General features: G+C 39.3%; 1 protein-coding gene across 2 annotated transcripts in view; it reads right to left on the minus strand.

Moving 5' to 3' along the window:
- Positions 1-734: 734 nt before the first annotated feature.
- The window catches only part of tnk2a (tyrosine kinase, non-receptor, 2a), a 28756-nt gene continuing 6852 nt past the window's right edge, over positions 735-22638 (minus strand). For both annotated transcript variants that reach the window (XM_046034098.1, XM_046034025.1), the window contains 19 exons: positions 21674-21836; positions 20078-20148; positions 19208-19414; positions 18830-18979; positions 18611-18706; positions 16912-17093; positions 16644-16770; positions 16320-16466; positions 15179-15273; positions 14270-14464; positions 12675-12766; positions 12537-12581; positions 12196-12431; positions 10578-10781; positions 9835-10487; positions 8039-8174; positions 6914-7009; positions 3966-4093; positions 735-2970 (listed from right to left, as the gene is read on the minus strand). In XM_046034098.1, coding sequence (XP_045890054.1) covers positions 2964-2970; positions 3966-4093; positions 6914-7009; positions 8039-8174; positions 9835-10487; positions 10578-10781; positions 12196-12431; positions 12537-12581; positions 12675-12766; positions 14270-14464; positions 15179-15273; positions 16320-16466; positions 16644-16770; positions 16912-17093; positions 18611-18706; positions 18830-18979; positions 19208-19414; positions 20078-20148; positions 21674-21836 — 3030 coding nt within the window. In that variant the 3' untranslated portion in view covers positions 735-2963. The remainder of the gene's footprint in view (positions 2971-3965; positions 4094-6913; positions 7010-8038; positions 8175-9834; positions 10488-10577; positions 10782-12195; positions 12432-12536; positions 12582-12674; positions 12767-14269; positions 14465-15178; positions 15274-16319; positions 16467-16643; positions 16771-16911; positions 17094-18610; positions 18707-18829; positions 18980-19207; positions 19415-20077; positions 20149-21673; positions 21837-22638) is intronic.

Genomic DNA, 22638 nt, shown 5'->3' on the forward strand with positions numbered 1-22638 from the left:
AGAGCTGTTTGGAGGATGTTTGGTGACTAAAAGCAAGTTTTAGTCAAACTTGTTTAGACCACTTTACTTGAACTCTGGGACTTGCATCTTGTGGATGAAATTGCAGTGAAAACTGACATGACATTAGAGGAAACATGGTTCAATCAAGACACAAACGTGTTAATTTTCAAAGGAATCAAAACAAAAATGCAGTTGTGAATATTTGGGTTTCCCTCATTTTTCTCTAAGTTTTCAAGGTTATGTCCACAGTTATGGAAGACCAACACTGACTTATTAAGAAAATTAAGTAATAACTGCAGTAAATGAAATGATAAAGACATTGAGCATCAAAATTACTTGAATTAAATTCATTAAATGAATGAAATTAATTAAATATATTGACTTTTGATGTGATTTAATTTTTTTAATTGGATTTATTTGTGCAGATTTATATCAGAATATATCTGCTGGATTGGATTCAGTGTGACCTTACTGTACAGTATTAAACCTTTAATATTATGTAAACAAAAGCATGGCCTGATTTATTTGCACTCTAAAAAACAAATTATGGCTTATCAAGGAAAACCTCAAAGATATAAAAAAAAAATGTATTCAGTGTTATATATATGACCATATTATTTATTCATTAACTTATCTATTTATTTACTCCACTATACACCAGTTTGGTCTTCCATTCCCCTGATTCCCGTGATTTTACAAGGACATCTGTAACGTAGTAACTGATAATGATGGAATACACATAAGAGGAGACTTTAATGTTGGCTGTTCAATACATTTATGGTTTGTAAAAGAGAATTACTCAAATTTTACTTTATTATAAAAAAGTGGAGGCCATATTTGCATGTTTCATTAATAAGCTGCTCTAATGTTACAGTATAATGCAGTCAACATCACATACAGCGGCGTGACTACAAGAGCTTACAGCTGAGAATAAGAGGATTTTTTCACACACACCCACACACACACAATAACGTGTTTTTAAAACATTTTTGTATGGGATTATTTATTCAAGGACTTGGTCTTTCAAATTTGAGAGCATAAGTTTTTGATTTCACGTTTAGATTTTGTAAAACTACCGGCAGCGCATGTAGATGAAGCAGCCGGCAGCTCCTTTAAACATCGCTACACTTTTGTTTTTAATCTGTTTTTTCCTGCTTTATTTCCTAAATATATGCTACCTTTGACAGAAATATAGTCATTGGAAAAGAAAGCCGGATTTTGGATTAGAAAATAGGGATAGGAGCCATGTTGGCCCAGCTTAGATGTCAGGTTGCTACTAAAGGTCCGCTGTGGAATAAAATGGGATTCAGGTTGGCCAAGCAACGTAATACCCATGCTTGTACTGCAAAGGTTGTAAAGAAAGCAACTGCCCCGTATGGGACGCTCTAGGATGTAAAGCAAACATGCCAGCAACGAGGCAGGGATCATTTCACTGGTCAAAAATACACCTGGCCTTTTACTGAGGGATTTTGACTGGGTTATTGCACAAACAGTCCTAGAGCGGAGTAGAAATCTGAGAGTAAATGTTTCACAAGCACACAGAAACAGCCTGAGCGCGAGGAGAAGAGCTGAAGCTGGTGCACAGGAAATCTGTGCAAGAACAACATATCTGAGTGCAAGCAAATGGTTTGAGAAGAGCAAATCTAAGCGCAAGCAGGGTCTGTTTGAGTGCGAGGGCAGGGTTTTGAGGGAAGCATAACAATGTGAAATCAATAAGTCATGCACTCAAACTGAAAGATCACGCACTTGAATAAATATAGGAAAATAATCCCATTTTTTTGCCCACAATGTTTGTACAGAAATTTGCTCACTTTTAAAAATGTTGTCTAAATTGTATCTCGGACAAGAGAGCAACCTTTAACTGAAGCCCCTTATCATGCACAGTAGCTGCAAGAATGAACATTTTGTTTTGTCTTTATATATTCGTTCAGCTGCTTATAACTTTTATGCATCTATGCGCCGACATACACACTATCAAGTTCTCTAGAACCACTAGCTGCAGCGCTAAGCACACAAGCACACACTGAATGACAGCAAAGGCTTCAGCATGTGTTTATGATTATCATGCAGCGGTAATTGTTATAGGAAGAAATACTACACATCCATTTTAGGTTCATTAAATATCTTATTTTCAGAGGTTCAACTCAGTGCCTAATACCCTGTATTCATGAGGAAATGGTAGATCTCTTCACAATTTTGTTTTGGCAAGAAAACCTGAACTACAAATGTCGATCCATTAACCATTTCACAATAAAAGCCTTTATAAAGCCTAGAAAAGCTTTGTTTGAAACACAAATGATACATTGATAATACTTAATTTGCTATCAGTCCATTTCAGTATCTTATTCACTTCACCGACTAGATAAGTTGTCTATCATCTTCTGACCAGCAGTTAAAAAATATCCGCTTGTGTGTCGACACACTCATTAAAGTGCTATATACACACACACAAATCTTATCTGTACATCTTCATAAAAACATACGAGTACAGCTATTACGTCAGCAGACATTTCCCTGATTTTATATCTTTTCAATAACAGCAAAAAGGCATGGGCATTTACAGTGTTTGTAAATAAATGTAAAAGCTTATGGACACACACACACATGCGCGCACACACACACACACACACACACACCCGAACATGCACGCATTCACAGCAGACCCAGAAACATAAATTCCCAACATTAATATAATAATACAAAAGCATAAATAGCAATTGTTCAAGTAAATGGTGTGACTCATTCAACACGCTGCTGTTTGAATATAACTACCTGTGTCATACACATGCATGGTCATATTAGCACAGTACATTGTGAGGCACATATACTGCCTTATGTCCCTCAATTCATTAAAAAGCATCACTGTGTCTCGAGTCCATGGAGTGGTGAGTCATCCATTACGGACGTGTTGATCCAAAGGAGCTCTTCAACAGTCGATTGACGCTCAGTGTGTCCTCCTGCTGTCACTTCCTGAGAAACAGATTGAGACAGAGATGTGACTGCAAATCCTCTAACGAGATGTTTGTGAAACAGTTCAGATTTTTTCCATCCAGATTTAAGACAGATTTTCTGTATTAACAATGGAACAAATTTCAGTGAGACAAGGTTCGCAGGTCACGATGTACCCACAGGAAATGATTACTCTACTGATCCCCTCAGCTTTACAAAGATTGTTAATTTTTTGCATTATTTAGCTAATTGTTTCGTAAATAAAAGTATGCATCTGCAATCATACACATTCACACACCAATGGTACAGCCATCGGGAGCAATTTGCCAAAGGATACTTCGACATGCAGACTGGGGAAGCCGGGGATCGAACCACCGAGGTCATGGGCTACAGCTATATGATTACATGTGACAGATAAACTTGATTGATAAATAAACATGTTTACAGATAATGAAAAGCGAATATAAGGAGAATAAAAGTAGTTCGGAAACTGAGGCACACCGTACTTGTTTGAGTCCCACTTGTTCTAATCACTATTTCAAAGAAACATCACACATGACAACCACTAAACTGACTTAAATATAAGACAGTTTAATTTAAGAGCAAAACTTCTCAGAGGAGCTCTCACAGCATGTGGGCACTCAGACTGGGCGTCTTAACATTGACAAGAGCACCAGACAAACAGGCAGATGGGAAGGAGAGCAGATGGAGTGACATCGCCATCCCATATGTGGTTTTGTTGTCAGAGAAACTCTGGAGGGTTTTGTAACTGTCGCTGCATTGTTATGTTTTTAAAACTCAGCAGCACATTAAAACAAAAACAGAGTCCAATGCAATGAGGAATTCCCGGGCCATATACACTATATATACATATATACACATTACAGACTAAACAGCAGCTGCATACTGTACTGTACCAACTGGCATAGTTTCTGTTTTGCAGACTTACTACTAAATAATATAAATTAGAGCCTATAGACTGTTGTTTATCTTTTTACCAGTTTAGTTTTTCTTACATGCTTCGATGTGGTCCGTATGTGTCCAGCATGAGCGTGCTGGCCTCCTCCAGGTTCCAGCGGCAGCGCTGCAGAAGCTCCTCACACTCGGCTCTCGACCGCAGACCCAGACAAAACAACTGCTCCACCTACAATACAGACGGTGACAAGAGGCATTTTATGCAGGAAGGTAGGCAATTTTTTTTTATTTGTTTTTTATGTATTTTTTATTTTCCTGAACATGTTGTAGCTGATTTTATTCTACTTCAACACACGTTTTAAGCATCTGGGTAGTGGCAGAAGTTCAAGAATGGAGCCTTGCAATAGTTCAGGCAGGCACAGAAGTAATTTTACGGTAAAATATTCCATTCATCCTCCAATCATGTATGTCCTCGACCTGTAGTATCTCTCACAATACATAATCAACATAAGTTTAACTTCCTCCACATCTCCATCTACAAGTAAAGTCAGTGAAACACAAAGTAGCGTCAAAAATACAAGTACTCATTATGCAGCAAAATGGTCGCTGTCAGTGTTTTACTATTATACATAATGTGTTTGGATGAATATTGTCATGGTTTTAGGTTTAGTACTGTTTCCTGTTGTTTTCCTTCACCCTAGCCACAGCCTGTTCACTGAGACTCCTCAGTTCATCCTCAGCACTGCACCATGTAAAATACTTTTATTTCTATTTCTAACTTGTTATTTATCCACCCATCTACTGTATATAATGTTTGTATGTGTTTGCTTGTTGTGAGTAGCATAAAGGGAATTACAACTCAATAATAAATCTACCTTATAGGTTTGTTAAACCCTTCCTCTTATGTCTGTGTTTAAATCACTTTCAGTCTTTTGTGTTTTCCCGTTCTCTACATTTGATTGTATTTTTTTGATTGTGTTTTTGTCTTGTGATTTATTCATTTGTTCTGTGTTTCCTGTCTTTTGGATTATGGATTGTGGATTGCCTGCCTATCGGATTTGGATTTGTTTGTCTTTTGTTGGTACTGTACTTCAGTTTTTGACCTTGGTCTGCCACAACTCTGAGCTTATTCACCCTTTTGTTCTGTCATTTTCTTAATAAATACTACAAACTTCATCTGCTTCATCTGGTGCATTCTGGATCCGATCTCCTGTATCGCTGTGTCTACGCTTGGCAAACCATGAAAAATATTCCTGCTACATCAATGTGTTGCATTTTACGGCTGAAGGTTGATCTCATTTTAACTCCTTTATATCCTGTTCGGTAGTTTAATCTGCAGCATTGCATGACATTCAATGAGATCAATTTGTTTTGTAGCATTGCTGTTCTGTGAGAACCATGTATCTCAAAAAAGTCAACTTTTCATGAAGAAAAACAGCCTGTTTTGTATTCTTGTGACGATGCATTATCTGGCTGATCCAAGGGGAGGTTTTAAAGTAGTTTTAAGTAGTAGAATTTTCTCAAGCAATGAAGGAATGAGGGAACTGTAATCTGAAAAGTACAATTGTAGTAAAATGTACAATATTTGCCTCTGAAATGTAGTAGAGTAGAAGTATAGAGTTGCATAACATTTCTACTGAAGTACACGACTTATGTATAGTTACATTCCACCACTGCTGCACAGCCTACATGTGTCCTAACATTTAGTCGTTTGTACATTTTGAATATTTCTTTTGCATACGTCTTTATTGCTCAATAAATGTTGTGTATCTCTGTGTCAAGCCCGTTCAGATCTCCTCCAGTGCATCACATGAGCAGAGCCACACCGCCAAAATAAAATGCATACTGCTGCAATAAAAGACTGTCCTGTATGAAAATGTCATATCACGATTATAGTGACCAAAATTATCACGGTTATCAGTATTATCACGGTATTGTAAAAATGTGCCAAAAAATATTAAAATGTACTGATACACACACTGAAACCATTTCAACAAGTTTTATATTGAAAACTACAAATACAATTGCCATTTTGTCTGCATAAAAAATAAAATAAGAAGCAAATACCTTCTGTAAACACAAGAAAATGTGCACTATCAACATTTTATATTTTATAGCCTAGGTAATACAATGACCCCGTGCATAATTACATGAAAACACATAAGTCTTTAGAAGACAGTGATAGTAACTGCAATGAGCCCAAAAACTGACAGAAATACAGCGGACTCTGTAGCGTTTCTAACTGATGCTGGTTGGTTGACTAAACTGCGCAACGCGTTATCATGTGCAGTGGACGAATAGACTTAGCAAGTCGGAGGGACAAACCAAATCTAAAAGTTAACTCATCTGTGTTCACTATAAAGCGATTTTCTTCAATCAAGTTTCAGCGCTCTCAAACAAACCAAAATACGACCGGACTTCAGAGCGACTGGAAAATCTCTGCAGCGTTGTCTTCAGCCGTCGTTGACCCAAACAAACCCACGTTGCATTCTGCGCATGCGCGCCTGCTTCTGGGAGATGCTGGACAGTGTTTGCAGTGAGATTATAATAACGCGGTTAACCGTACCCGGTTATCATGGTAATTAAAATGTGTACGGTAATAATAACCGTCGGGAATTCTACCATCGTTTACCGTTAAACCTGTAATCGTTTCATCCCTACCTGTCAAATTGCATACTTGCATACCTTCCCCCCACTCAATCTATTTTTTGTATCATCTACTGCCATTGTGGAATGTGTCACCAGGAATTGAGATCCACATTATTTCCTGGGAATTCTTGACTAAACCTACTCCATCGTCTGGGGCTTCTGTGTTTAATATCAAACTAAATTTACGGTGACCAAAGTATTTCCGCGTGAAAGAAAAGCATTACTTCTGTAAAATAACCTTAAAAATCACAGGAGAAACTTTGTAGCCAATGTTATTTCAACTTTTTTTGTTTTAGTGTACCTGATGACAATATCTTCTTGAGGACATACAACAGACGGAGTTTAGTCTTCAAGGCTAAGAAAGTAATTTAAAAATGGAAAAAGTATGACAGACGTGCACCTTCAAATGATTTATGGCCTGAGGGATGCTCCAGTTGTGACTCTGCAGAGCTGCCTGACACTCCTCCAGCGTGACACCGTGAACTGCTCCTTGGACCTGTCAATCATACCATGAACTTACAATGAATGGAGGATGAAAGTGAAAAGTAACATGACTGGACCTGTGGATTGTTTGTATTTTCAATAATGGTGAATCAGTGGTAAAAGTAGAAATGTTCCATGATCAGTATTCACAAGCAGGAATGACAACTGAAGATGATATCAAATGTAAAATTATTTCTTTATACAGGCTGTTTAAGAGACAGACAGACGCCTGCTGGTGTGTTGTGATTTGCTTCTGATCTTTTGCACATCAGTATTCTTCACAGACAACCGGCGTCAGGCTGACAGATATGCAAAAGTCACAACTTATTAAAATTAAAATAAATGTCACCCTGAATAGTCTCAGAAGCATAAACAGAAACTGAAATGTTTTCTATAAAAAGCATTTAACAGTTTTAATGTTAAACTTACTCAGTCACTTTCACAACAAATCTAATTTGCAGTTCATCATCAAATTTCTTCCTTTGGCATTTAAAGACTTAGTACTGATTAATAAATTAATATGTGTATATATGTATTGTCCACATCAACAAAAAGAAAAAATATCCATCCATCCATCCATCTTCATCCGCTTATCCGAGATCAGGTCGCGGGGGGAGCAGCTCCAGCAGGGAACCCCAAACTTCTCTTTCCCGAGCCACATTAACCAGCTCTGACTGGGGGATCCCGAAGCTTTCCCAGGCCAGGGTGGAGATAATCTCTCCACCTAGTCCTGGGTCTTCCCTGAGGCCTCCTCCCAGCTTGACGTGCCTGGAACACCTCCCTAGGGAGGCGTCCAGGAGGCATCCTTACCAGATGCCCAAACCACCTCAACTGGCTACTCTCAACGCAAAGGAGCAGCGACTCTACTCTGAGCTCCTCGCGGATGGCCGAGCTTCTCACCCTATCTCTAAGGGAGACACCAGCCACCCGCCTGAGGAAACCCATTTTGGCCAAAAAAAAAAAAAGAAATACAATGTGATTAAATAAAGAGGAAAAGAGAGGTGGAAATACCACGTGTGCATTTGATTTTCCTCTCGCTTACCTGTGTGATGCTCTGCTCCTGTTGCACGCTGGGAGCTGCAGTTCGCCCGTTGTTGTTGTTGTAGGAGGAGTTTGGTTTGGCTCCACCGGGCTGCTGCATCATGGGTTTGACTGCCGCCATGTTGGCTGCGCCGTATCTGATTAGAAAACCGCAGATACAAAATATAGTTTGCATTACTATAAAGTAATGTTGTAAAAGATTAAAACAACTTTGAATGAAAACTGCACTTTCATTTAAATACTGAATCAAAGTTTTCACAACATGATAATAATGAGTTGATGTCAGTTCCCTTCACCTGGTTATTCCTGCATATCTCTTCACCTGTAGCTCATTTCCCCCGACTATTCCTCAGAATAAACTCCAGCCCCTTTCAATTGCTCCCTGCCAGGCTGTCGAGTGTCTTCAGCCTAACTATCCAGCATTATTCTGTTCTTGTTTCTCCCTGACCTGCAAACCCGGTATTCTGTACACTGAACTTTATTTATATATTGTCTGTCTCTGAGTCGAACTTCCAGGTTTATATCTGCCAGTTTCTTCAGACTTAATGTGAGATTCTTTTGTGAACTTTCAAGGTCAAGAATGGAATTTGAAACTAAAGTTATTTTTTTAAATCTTGGTAAAAAAAAAAGCTATACAAAGAAATTTAAAATGGGTTTAAAATAGCTGTTAATTATAATAAGTGAATAAGAATCAGACTTAAGAGTCTATTATAATATTACATTTAAATTTTATACAAAGACTGTAAAAGAAAAGACTTAAAATTTACATCAAACTTGACTTTGGTCACAATTTGAGTTCAGTGTTTTACATTGTGGTTATAAAAATAGGTTTAATCACTTTTTGTCATTTATTTTCTCTTCGTAGAATTATATGTTGTAGTTTTAATCTTGTTTCCAATTTATATATTATTCCATGTGTGTCCAATTGCTATGTATAGCCACCTCAAATAAAAGAGAGAAGACATACACACTGAAAATATCTTGAAGAGGTGACCTCAGACTGTGCAACACAAACTTAACAAGTTGGCTTAAACTTCAGTCAGGCTGTCAGTCAAACGGCACTTTCTCACCTCTGGGTGCTACGTGAGCTTTCATTTTGAAACTGTGGTACTGTGTCACCTTCTTTTAGTGTTTCTAGGATTTTAGGAACAATCTATTCAAGACTCTATTTAGCCCAAGTCCCCTAATCATTGTCTTTGTCAAAAAGGACTTGGAAACAAGGAAAACTAAGGTTACACTTAAGGGAAAGTTTATTCATTTGAATTGAAATTAATCAAACACTTTTCTCTTTAAGTCCAAATGAAAGTGAACACGGAGAGTAGCTCCGTGAGTTATTGTAGCTCATAGGGCACTAGTTTCACGATAAATTGCCAGCTAACAAAGCTAGATGTTTGGTAAGGTAGGAAACAAACGTTAGCTAGTGAATGATTGTATTTCCCAAAATGCTGAACTACTGTTGAACTATTCATGCAATTTAGTTAGCTGATTAGGGACTTTACTGTCCATGTTATGAAAAATAATTTTTGGCTTCACCACATTGTATTTAAAACAATAGAGGATAAGACACATGGAAATATTAACAAACATCATAATATAAAATACATAAATACAGTAAATAAAATTTAAAATAAAGTAAAACAGAATAGGGTCAAAGTTGGCTAAACATTTAGATATTTATGATACTAAACAAGATTGTTGAAATGTCAATAAACATATTTTATTAAAGATTATAAAATTCCCTTTGTCCTAATAATTAGAGTGGTAGAGAGTAAATGATATTTGATATCAGTAACACACCTTTCCAGAAAAGCTGGGCGTTCAGGCAGCGGGGTGGGAGCAGAGCTCTGGGGGCTGTCAATCAGTGAGGAAAGGCCACGCCCCTCACGGTAGGCCAAAGGATCCAGTAACGAGCTGGATGAGTAGGAGGAACCACGAGCTGCGAGCCGTGAGGAATGCGATGTGACTTGAGGCAGGGAGGAGGTGGACGAGTTGGAGGACAGAAGGGGACCCAGGAGTCCGGACGCCCGGCGTGGGGAGACGGAGAGGGGAGGAGGGGGCAGGGTCACGGGGGAGGAAGAGAGTGGCGGCACCAGTGGGAGGGGAGAGGAGGAGCGGGAGCCCGGCTGAGAGAAGGCGTGGTCTCTGGGTGGGATCTGTGGAGGCGTGTCTTCCGGGTCACCCAGGGAGATGGAGCTGGAGCGCGCCTGCGGGTGGTTGGTGCGGGTGGAGAGATTGTGCCTAGAGGGACGCAGCGGGGGGACGGGGCTGCGAGGAGGCAACACCGGGCGGTCCTCAAAGCAGGAGGCGAAGGAGCAGGTGGAGGTGGATGAAGGGGAAGGAGGAGGCAGACAGATCTGTCGGTGGGGGCCCAAAGGAGCCAGGGGCAACGGGAGGGGGGAGGAGGGGAGGGAGCGGCCCGTTGCCATGGGAACCTGCAGCTTCACCATCACCTACACTCACAAAGAGAGACAGAAAAATCAGCATAGATACATACACACGTGTCTGTATGTGTTGATCATCTACGCGTTTACTTTCTCCACCTCTCTCTGCAGTTCTTGGAAGAGGTCAGCTGACTGCGACTCGCTCCTGCCTGCCATGGTGGCGCCGGGCGTTACCGCGGTCTCTTCAGTCAATCCCTTGTTGATAGACCGCACCTCCTGGTCCTCTGATTGGTCCTCGAGCTCCGCGGTAACCTCGTCGTAAGCTGGCTGAGGAAGGGGCCAGTCCAGGATGGACGGAGTGTCCTGAGGATGAAAGCGATCGACATTGGAAAAGCAGAGTGAAAAAATGAGCTGCTGGCTTCTGTTTCAGAAGTTAAAAAATGTCATTCAAAGTCTCACATGACATCTGACATTTGTAAAAACACTGATCATTTAAAATCCTTGCACAGAGCCTTTCTGTCATGTTTGTATGTCATGTGGATCGCTTTTTATGTTTAGATAAGGAGGGTAGTTCTTCTAGTATTGTTTATTTAATAGTTCTCTTTTTAAGTTGCCTTTAACGAACACCATTTCCCATAAAGCCTAGACTTTCATGGGAAAATGTCACAGTTCAACAAAACAGGTGAGTCCATGAGCAAGACGAACGGTCTCTGTTAGTTCTGACCCGAGGCAGGATGGAGAGGACTGAAGGCAATGAATGGTTTTAGTTTTTTTTTTAACTAAGTTACAGTTGCGCTGGTAAGTTTTATAGGAGCTGTGTTTTCTTCTGTGCTCGCAAAGTAACTGTTATTTTATTTATATATATATGTGTGTAATTAGTCCCTGTTAAATAAAACAATAAATAAATAAATAACATTTGAATCACAGTGATAAGGTGAATTGTTCAACCTGAATGAACAAGTTTTACCTTGTTTTGCCTTTTCTGTAGAGTTTTACTAATTTTTACAGCGACAGTTGTGCACCATGTTGTAACTTCTTAGAGATCAGGCTACCAAAAACGCGTAGATGAAAAAAAGTTTCTTTCCATACGGCATCACTCTGATGAACAATTAAATCACTCATATAGTGACAGAAAACAATCCCTGTGAAATAACACCGTAACACTAAAACATCCACTGCAAGTTTATTATATATTTTATAGTTTATACACATTCACACAGATCAGTATCATCATCACCACTGCAAATACAAATCTAAGCATTCTGTAGACAAAAATGTATACAAGTAAATGTTGTAGCTATATCATGTATATAAATTATTTATTAATTGTTTATATTATAGTTAAATGTTTAAAAAATAAATAGTTGAACTATATTTGTTCAGCTTTTATGTCCTTTTGTTTAGCTTGATGTTTATTTCTGTGTAAGTAAATTGAGAGCAACTTAAAACTGGAGTCAAACTCCTTTTACGTGTACACATACTTGGCCAATAAAACTGATTCTGAACAAGCGTACCAACACTTTCATTTGTCTATTTCGCCTTGCAGGTCATCGCGGTCCCCCAAGAGTCTCCCACTACTTCAAAGATTTATTTATAAATACCACATCGTCTTGGTATCAAAACTGAAGCAAATCAAAATGTAATTTGACTTTATTTTGTTTAAATTACTTACAAATGCTCTTCCACCATCATCATATCATCAGGCAGCTTTTATGCTTCTTAGTAATTTCATATTTTTCTGTGACAGGTCAGACTACTTTCACTCTCGTAACTGTACCTTCAGTGTGTCCTCATCTGGCTGCCTCGTCTCAGTGAGCGGCGAGGGCGTGGTCGAGCTGAAGCTGTCATCGGTGAAGTCGATGAGCGACACCTCGCTTTTGGCCGTGCGCATCCCGGACCCCTCCCACGGCCGGAGCTTCAGACCCAGGGACACTCCCAGCCTCTTCAGCCCAGACGAGGCACTGAGGTCGTCATCGTCTTCGTCATCGTCCATCACAGAGTCGTAGAACGGCTCTGGACACACATGCAAACACCAGAGTCAGGAAATAACAACAACGTTGTTTTTAAATGCGGGACTGCAGACTTTAGAGAGGACAGGGTAAGAAGAAATAAACTTACTCTTCAGCAGAACGGCCGGCTGAGGCGGACGAGGAGGAGGTTGCTCTGATAAAGAGAAAGAATGAGCTCAGTTTTCTACATGATCATTTACAAACACTGTACATAAACATATGTGTTTAAACTTTTGGAGAAGTTTACTCTTGGCACGGTTGGGGAGTTTGGTCGGCCTCGAGATGCCCGAGTCTATCCCAAGGACATCAGGTGGGTCCATGGGATTCCCCAAATACAGACTGAAAGGGAGACGACGAGAAGTATATTAGATTTAACGGAAAGAAGTAGCCAATGGGCCAAGAAGTAACTGAACAGATTATTTCTTTAACATGTTACGCCCCACCCTTTGGTGGCAACCCCAACGCTGACCCAAACTTAACACACAAACACCTTTAAAACAACCAAATCAAGGGAATTTATTAACATAACAAGACGATAAATTAAAAACACCAAAAACACAAAAACATAGCATAAAAATGCCCCAGCTGAAAGGCAGAGAGACCAGCAGTCACAAACCAAAAAGCCTCCTTTCTAATGCTTGTACAGGCACTTTTAAAGACCGCCTTCCAAGGCCAGGTGGACCTCATTCAGCAATCAGCTGAAGTACTTCCGAGGCAGAACTAGGGCAGAAACGGAACATGGAGAGAGCACAGAGAAACACATACAGCCGTAACAAACAAGGGTCGTAAACACTTTGGTTCTGTAATTGCTGATGGTAAAAATGGAATTGAGGCTTTTTATATTCTTGCAGCAGCTGTGAGTTTCTCTGGATATAAGCGAGTTCTGAAAAAAAACAAGTACAACATCTGTTGGTGAACGAGGAGTGATGCACTGCTGCACTCCAGTGGACAGAGATGGAAGGAGTACTCATTTGCTTAAGCAGAAGTAACAGAAGAGTCCTGCATCCAAAATTTTACTCAAGTAAATTGGCATCAAAATATAAAATATATATAAAATATAAAATACTTAAAGTCCTTATTATGCAGAATGAGCCTTTTCAGAAGAATGTGTATCACTGTATTACATTTAATGATGCATTTACATGTAAGCATCACTTAAACAGTTGAAAGTAACTTACGTACATTTACTCAAGTACTGTACTAAAGAACAATTTTGAGGTACTTAGTCTTTACTTGAGTATTTCCATTTTCTTATACTTGTATACTGTTTTATTACATGATGTAGTACATCAAATTTCAAAAAAGTATATTTACTTTTAATCCATCACTGTCACTTCACCAGAGACAATACTGCAGTATTAGTACACTGTCTGTATACTGCTTGTCCTGTAATTTTGAGTTTAATTGCTTTTTTATTTCTATTCTCATTTTATTTTATAAAAATGTCTGTAAAGATTCTCAGCAATCCAGGTCATAGTAATCCAAGACGGGTTATAATCAGAGGCAACTGGCCTCGGTTGAAGGCACTCGAAGGCGTTTCGCCTCTCGTCCAAGAGGCTTCGTCAGTTCTGCCTGACCGAACCGGAGAGAGGTGCAATGTCTTTGAGTATCTTCAGTATCAACTCCAGTTGCCTTGGATTTTATTTTATATTCTTCTAATTATGTATTTTTTACTCTATTTATCTGTGCATGCTCCGTTCTTGTGTTACTGCAACACCTGAATTTCACTTCTGGGGATCGACAGAGGTTTATCTCATCTTAAAATGAACCTTAGTATAAAAGCTGTTTACTTTCACACTGTAAGAATAAAACTAAAGTCTTCAGTTACTGAGTGTTATTAACCTGTCGATGCGATCTGCATGTCCCCAGCTCCTGTGAGGGTCCGTGTCTCCGTGTCCAGTGTGGATGAAGGAGTGTTTGAGCGGATGGCTGATGTCGTGTGCGGAGAGACCGGCGACAGACGTCACCACTTGACGAGGGAACTGGCCGACACGCAGCGTCCCCCTGTTCTGACCTCGCCACCAGTAGTGCTCTGCCCTGAAAACACACGTAACAGCCCCGCTTTGAGCAAATGAGCAGTTTCAAGGGAAGAGTGTAGCGTCCCTAAAAAGCACTCCGCCTTTGCACAATCTGTCTTTTCTTTTAAAGCCATTAAAGAATAGAATAAGCTCCCTGTCAATTTGAAATCCTGCACAGATGTGTTCTGTTTAGTGTTTATTCCTGTGTGTGTGTGGGTATCGAAAGGTTGTTGGTCCATCAGTAGTGGAGATGACCTGTCTCCTACTAAAGGACTGCAGATGGAAATTAGCTGGTACCTAAATCTGGTACAAAGCATCTCTTTTTGAGATTTATGTATTTTGTATATCATCCCTGATATAAATACATTTTATAAACTAAAACTAAACTACTAGCAGAGATACCATTCAACAATAATGTGACTTTCCTGCAGTCTGCCACATGAATCCACTTAACGTATAACTGACAGCGGAAATTCAGACTAAACAAATGTGAGTCTGTCAAATCAGCAGACGCCACAATATTTCTATAATGATCCAGTAACAGGACTGTAATTAGGGTAATTTTCCACAATGCAAGGAATCCAACTTCACCAAAAGATGTATGTGTTCCTTCATCCTGCGCTGACACACTCGAGCATGACTTCTTCAAGAATTTTGTTAAAATGATAACAAACTTTTTGTGCAATAATTAAATAACAAGTTGAAGGATTGTGACAATTTTCTACACACTGACCTCCCCTCTATTATGGTGATGATGTCGTTCATTTTAATCTGGAGCTTGCCTTCCTCCTCAAAGTCCTGCAGCGCTCTCATATCTGTAGGCATGGTCTGCAGAGCACACACACACACACACACACACACACACACACACACACACTTAGGTTAAAAACGCTGATGAGTTATCACTGTCATCAGCAGGGTCATGGAGTCAAACAGAAGAAAAATACTTCCTGTCATTTTGTATAATGGAGATTTATTTGTTTCCACTTGCTTCCCCTCTATTGTCCTTTATTTGCCTGCCGCTCCACTTTGGTGACAAATTAGCTCAAAGCTATTCAGAGCACAATTAATCTGAGTGGTTCACTTGATCTGGGTTTTTTCTTTTTGAATAAGTCCGATCTCTGTGGATATACAAGATTTTCATGTTCAGAGAACTGATATTTCTTTCAAACAGTCACAATAATAACACTGTGGGTTCTTGTCTTTAGGAAAGAAAATCTGTATAAACGTGGTTCATTTCTATGCTGTTTGTGAAACTGGTCATTGCTCTGTCACTTGTGTTTAAATAATGTCAGCTTTGATATACAGTATGTATCAGCTAACAACAACGGCTCTATTGAAAAACAATCCACTAACTGAAGCACATGTTGAATTGCTAAAAAACATGCTAAATTGCAAACTAACAAAAATCTGGCAGAACAAGGTGTCTGATGCTTCTTATCTAAAATAATCTGGTCTACCATCTTAAAGGAAAATTCAATCTGAACAGCTACATAATATGTACATAAATAACTTCCAACGCTTCTCTCGTCCAAACAAAAGTACACAGAAATTAGTCCCCTAATAGCCATTTTAGCTCGCTAGCTGCTTCTTCTGGGGCAACTTGCCATAAAGCCGGAGGCTCGTGTTGCTTTAGTATACATGGTTTTGAATAGGAATTCAGAATTTCCCTTTAATAACTACATTTCTGAATGCATCTTTCAAATCACACTCACCTTTAAAGTTACTGTACTCAGTTTATGCCACAGTAACATTTGTGCTGCCTCTCTTACAGTGTATCACCTGTTTTGTCTCTGTTTTGGACATTTTTACTGAAAGATGATGTAACTACAAGCCTTCATTCAGTTGCCTTTTGACTAAAACTAGTGTGCTACCTCGAGCAGGAAGTCTCTGAGGGCGACAAAGGTCGGCCTGTCCTCGGGTTTGGGGCTCCAGCACTGCAGCATGACGTTGTAAATGTCCTGAGGACAGTCGTCTGGTTTACACAGCCTCTCTGCCTCCACGTCCACCTTGTGGAGAATCTGCACACAGACACACAAATAACAGAATGCTGAGGAACAATTAATAGCTGGTGAATATTTTTAATTGTAAGAAGCTGCAATTGTTTTGTGGTTTACTGTTTTAAAGAAAATGTTATCCAAAAAATGGATTCCTTTAATAGCAAAGTAGAAGATCCCATAGGAAAGATGTGTGTGCACCTGGCTCCCATTAAGGCCCAGCCACGGCTCCTGTCCGTGGGTGAACATCTCCCACAGTGTGACCCCAAACATCCAGGTGTCAGACGCGTGGGAGAAAGTGCGAGACTTCAGAGACTCCGGAGCACACCTGGAGAGAGGCAAGGAAGAAGACAGAGTGAATGAGAGAAAGAAAAACGATGGAGAGCAACACCAGAACAGTTTGAATCACCGAGGTCCGGAGCCAGGCTAAAAAACTACTAATTTTGTGCAACCAGGACGCTCTTCTCACCACGGGAAAGGGATTTTGTGGCCCTCCTCCATGATGTATTGGTCGGTGTGTGTTGGCAGCGCCCTCATCAGGCCAAAGTCTCCGATCTTCACTGTTTCATTGGTGGACAGCAGAACGTTACGTGCAGCCAGGTCCCTGTGGAGGAAACGCCTCTGCTCCAGGTAGGCCATGCCGCACGCCACCTACACACACATACACAAACACACATGGTAACAAACTTGTGAGGTTCATGTGAAGTGAAGGGTGGTTCCAACATTTGTGCTTCACTAGTGAAAGGAAATATCAGAAAGAAAAAAGTTGTGGAATGTAACAAAGTATATTCACTCAAATACTTTATTAAAGGACTAATTAAATGTATTTCCATTTTATGCAAATTTCTACTTCTACTCTTCTATATCTCAGAGGCAAATATTTTATTTTTTTACCACGACATTTGTCTGACGGCTTTAGTTACTTTTCAGATTACAATTTTTCATAACCCGTCCTCTCAAAAGAAACCACGTATCTCCAAATGTGATTTTGAATTTGAATGTTTGTCATAAACTGGAGGGTTAAGTGTTTGTTTTAATGGATGAGAAAATGATCCTACTCCTTAAGATAAATAAACAATTTAAACGCCCCTGGGGTCAGCTGGAGAATGCGTCGCCACAAAGCTGAAAGTTGAGTTTTTTAGAGATACATGGTTCTCACAGGACAGCAACGCTCAACCTCAAACCTCTACAGCAGTAAAATGAAACATGAATATTACTGCAGCAGTAATATTAATCCAGAAACATCAGATGTAATAGTTAAACACTGTCAGGGAACATTTTACTGCAGAATATGTACTTTAACTTTTAATATTGTTTTTGACTACTAGGACTTTTACTTGTAGTGAATTATTATGTCACATTGTTTTGCTACTTTTACTTCAGTAAAGGATCTAAATCCTCCGTCCACCATTCTAAAGACAGGGACTGACGGATCAGAGCAAAGTATCCTGTCATGGTTGTTAAAAATACTACTCTTGCTGATAAGGAACAGCAAAGTATAATTTACAATTTCTATACTTTACTAACTTTACTTCTGCTGAAACAGTCAGTTTCAGCAGAAACAGTCAGTTTCAGCAGAAACTGTCAGTTCTTTTAAATTAAGACTGAAGACTTTTCTTTTTACCATTGCTTTTAATTAAATATTTAAGATTTTTTAGACAACTTTTATTGTCCTGTTTCTTTTTCTTTGTTTTTAGCTTTTTATCATTGCTTTTAATTAAATAGTTACACTGTGAGAAACGAGTAGGTAATTAAGTTGGGGGATTATGGGAGTGAGATTGAACAGAGTGAAGGAAGTGGTCTTAAATCTTATTATATTTTATGTTGCCTTTATGTTTTATGTAAACTTTGAATTACCTTGCTGTTAAAATGTCCTATACAAATAAACTTGCCTTGCCTTACTATGAATCATTAAAATGCTGCTTTACTGGTTTGTCTTGACTTGACTAATGTTTTAGAACAAAGCTTCATGTTCTGCTGGATGAATCTGCTGGAATTATAAACATCCACAGTATAAATAAATTCAGACACTGTGGAAGCAGATTGAGGGGTTTGTTGGGAATAAACTAAGGGACAAAGGAAGGAAACAGCAGCAAATATTTGATGAAACTGCGATTTATCACTTTCACTTCCTCTCGTGTGATTTATGTTTTTTGGTTTTAACTGACCTGCACAGCGTAGTTGCACAGAAAGGAGATGAGGATGTGACCCTGACGCTTTCTCAGACGATCCAGCAGGGAACCCAGAGGGGCCAGCTCAACCACCTGCACACGAACACGCACGATATGGAAATAAAAATGCTCACCTTATTTACATATCCAATTTGTTACTTGGGTGTCTACTTTTTGTGGTCTGTGTGTGTTTGAGAATTTGTGTGTGTGTTTTACCATCTTCATTGGCTGTGTGAGGACGATGCCGTACAGGCGGATGAGGTTCTGGTGACTCAGCGAATGCATGGCGTTCACCTCTCTGATGAAATCATCCAGACCGTCTGAATCCAGCACGCCTGCCTTCAGACACTTCACTGCCACTGACAACTTGAAACACAGCGAGAGACGACACCGGCTTTACAACCAACAGAATAAGCTGCTGTAATTCAAACGGACGCAGGCAGCCTTTGGACTGGGTGGTGATTGGCTAAGTTACCCCTCAGAGTTCTAATGGGACCGAGCAACCACGCCGAAACACAACCTGAGCTTGCGTTTCATACACTCAACACTCATGCACTCAACCGCATGTTACGTGTTTCTTTCTCTGCATCTCACCACTCTGCCGTTGGGCCCGGTCCACTCTCCTCTCCGGACCACCCCGAACGTGCCATCTCCCAGCCGCTCGAACAGCTGCAGCTCCGACTCTCTGATCAGGCAGGTGAGCGAGGCTCCCGGCTCGCTACTGGCTGGTGCCGCGCTGGACGACGCCCCCTGAGGGACGGGCTGCTGGGGGTCAGTGTCGGGACGTTTCACTGGAAACACCTACAAGGGCCCAGAAGAAAGCGGTGACATGATTTCCATCTTATGCTCATAAACAGCAAGATTTTTTGATTTGATTTATTTATTTATGGACCTGCTTGTTAAAACCACAACTAGATAAAGTAATATATACCTTAAGTAAATGTAATTAATAACCCATCACCTTAGTCGATATGTAGCCTTTAATATTATAGTAAATGAATTTGGACAGTTTATTGTTTGAGGTTGTGACTGGCAAAGCAGCTAGGTTATTGTTTACTTTCACATTACTTTCATTGCAACCACTGCATTGTCACTATATGTTGTTCAGAAATATACTGTGTGTTTTGCTAAAATAAAAAAATATATATTGTCATTACATGTGATGCATAAGACTTACATCAATCATGGTCACCCTGCAAATGTGTGAGCCACATTTTGTCAGCCTTAGAGATCAGGTATCTAATAGAAGACTTTAAATTTAAATAAAAGTGTAACTTATCTCATTTGGCAGTCAAACGTTTTGTTCAGTTGGTGGTGAAACGGTGGTGTGAAGGAGTCAGAGAATAAATGTTAAGAAATGCAAGTACTAACTGTAATTTGATCCGTCTTCGCTGGAACGTCAGAATGTGAGACCCGCTTTGGTTTAAAATTTTACATACTGTATGTGTGTTTGTGGTACTGCACCTTGCTCATCCAGGACTTGCGTTTATAAAGGGCTCTTCTCCTCTTCACTGCCTCCCAAAGCCTCCTCTGACCTGAGCCAACAAAATCACAAATACTGAACACATTATTTACTGAGATTTGTTTAGATTTATATATTAGCAAATGACGGAAGAAGTATTTCTTATTCTTTTACTAAAGTAAAAGTACCAATACCACAATTAAAAATTAAAATACTCCATTACAAGTAATCACAGTCTTACTGAAGTAAAAGTCTCTGTGACTGATATATTATTAAGACAGCTAGTTAATTCCAGTGGTTCCCAACCCAGGGGTCGGTCCCTTCCAAAGGGTCACATGATAAATCTGAGGGGTCCAGTGTTGATTAATGGGAGGGAAACATTTTAAAAAATACATTTCTGATACACAAATGTCATAATATTTTGAACGTTGGATGGATACTTTGCTATCAGTTCAAATTCCCTCTTTTGTTCTCAAACTGTTTGTAAAGTTGAAATGGGAACTGTCTATTTGGTGGAATTTCAAACAAATGCAACAAGGGGCAACAACTACACTCCAAAGCTTTTCACCTAATATGTAACAATGTATTTTTATAAGTTTGAAATACTTAAGAAAAGTGAAATATAGCCGCAAACGGCAATGATCCAAGTCCAAGCATCGTCATTGCAATATGTGCCTGAGCAGTGGGTGGAATTTGCAACCCACCTGCTCTCTACGTACGGGCAATTTTCTTAGATTAAAACTTAAAAACGTAAAACTTTGGAATGAGAAATAACTATAAATGTACATTTGTTGTAATAAGCCATGCCAACTCTATTCAATCATTTGCAAATTGTATGCATCAACTTAGTAGTGATCCTTAATTCGTGCAAACAGAACAAAATTTAGTATGAATCTATGCAGCCAATTATGAGATATAAACTTTTCAAATTTGTGGTGCCCATTAGTGGCACAAAATCCCAGGACTGCTCAGTGAAACTCAGACATAGCATCTGAACACATGCTCCAAGTGTGGTTACAAAAGCTCATTTTGATTTATGAGCATTTAGGTAAAATTTTACTTTTTACAATTTTCAGACGGATTTAAGCATAACTTCAAGATGATCCCGCCAAAATTCAGGTCGACTGGCCTAACGGACAAGTTCTTGAAAATAAGATCTTGAGAAAATTGAAGAAAACTTTTTATGGAGCAGAAGACCTTTGGAACAAAGATGCAGATGAATTAAAAGATTCAATTGATGAAAGAATTTTAACTCTACGGCAAGAATAATGAGAACAAAAACCTCACTGTTTGTACCCCTTATCATTACTGAGGACAATGAGCACTAATAAACTTGAATTTCTCAGTGAACTTCTTGTTTTCACTTAGCAGCAAGAACTGCAAAACTCAAACCCGGTGATACAGAAATAACTATAATAAATATTCTTGACATTTCAATATGAATATGAAACATAGAGCCTGATGTTTAGGGGATACTAAGGGAATTGGATATAAAAAAAAGATTGGAGTCACTGTAACATTTTCAATTATGTTAAAACACTATGCACTAGACAGTCCTACCAAATAGTTGCCTGGAGTAAAATGGAAACAGGAGGTACCTGGGCGTCCCATGCCAATCTTCTCCAGGTCTTCATTCTTGACGTAGTCGAAGTGGGATAGTCGTGTGACGTTGAGCTCATCACGGATCCGCAGTAAGTACTGCTGCAGCTGCACATCTGTCAGCAACTCCAGCAGCCACTCGGTGCCCTCCTCACACTGCATCTGTGGGCACACACACACACACACACACACACACACACACATACATTGTACATATGTACAATTTTAGCATACATTGATTAATTATTAAGTGTGATGGTGTGATGTTAATGAACATTCTGTAATGTGCAGTGGAAACAAAGGAGTTACTCTAAATCATGGGTGAGAGTGCAGTAACTCCAGCTTCAGCTCAATACATTAATACCTCTTAAAAAAACACATTTACCTGCTATAACTCCATAACACCACAACTTTTTCTTTTTTAACACGTCAGTTTTTATATAGATTAAAGAAACAAGATATGAAATGTTAATTAGTGAGCTCTACAGACGGATTAATTAACCTTTGGACAGCACCAGGCTAGCTGTTACCACTTGTTTCCAGTCTTTATGCTAAGCTAAGCTAACCAAAAAACAAATAAGCATTTTCCCCCAAAATGTCAAACTTCTGCTTTATGTTGATTCCTTCAAACCAAAACTTTGTGTCAACTCTTCATTCATTTTTCACCTATCTGCATCTCAACATGATGTGCCAAGCTTTAAGTGGGAATGAGAATAATTTACCAGGAAATAACAAACTGCCCAGAATATTCCAAGCTGTATGTCGGTTCCCTATCAAAAAGAATTATCCTCATTTTTGAGAATTTTGGTTGTCAGTGTCTACACTGAACAACATTATAAACACTTTTGTTTTTGCCCCCATTCATCATGAGCTGAACTCAAAGATTTAAGACTTTCTCTATGTACACAAAAGGTCTATTTATCTCAAATATTGTTCACAAATCTGTCAAAATCTGTGTTAGTGA

This window comes from Micropterus dolomieu, linkage group LG01, assembly GCF_021292245.1.
Source record: "Micropterus dolomieu isolate WLL.071019.BEF.003 ecotype Adirondacks linkage group LG01, ASM2129224v1, whole genome shotgun sequence".
In the NCBI taxonomy this organism is placed as follows: domain Eukaryota; kingdom Metazoa; phylum Chordata; class Actinopteri; order Centrarchiformes; family Centrarchidae; genus Micropterus; species Micropterus dolomieu.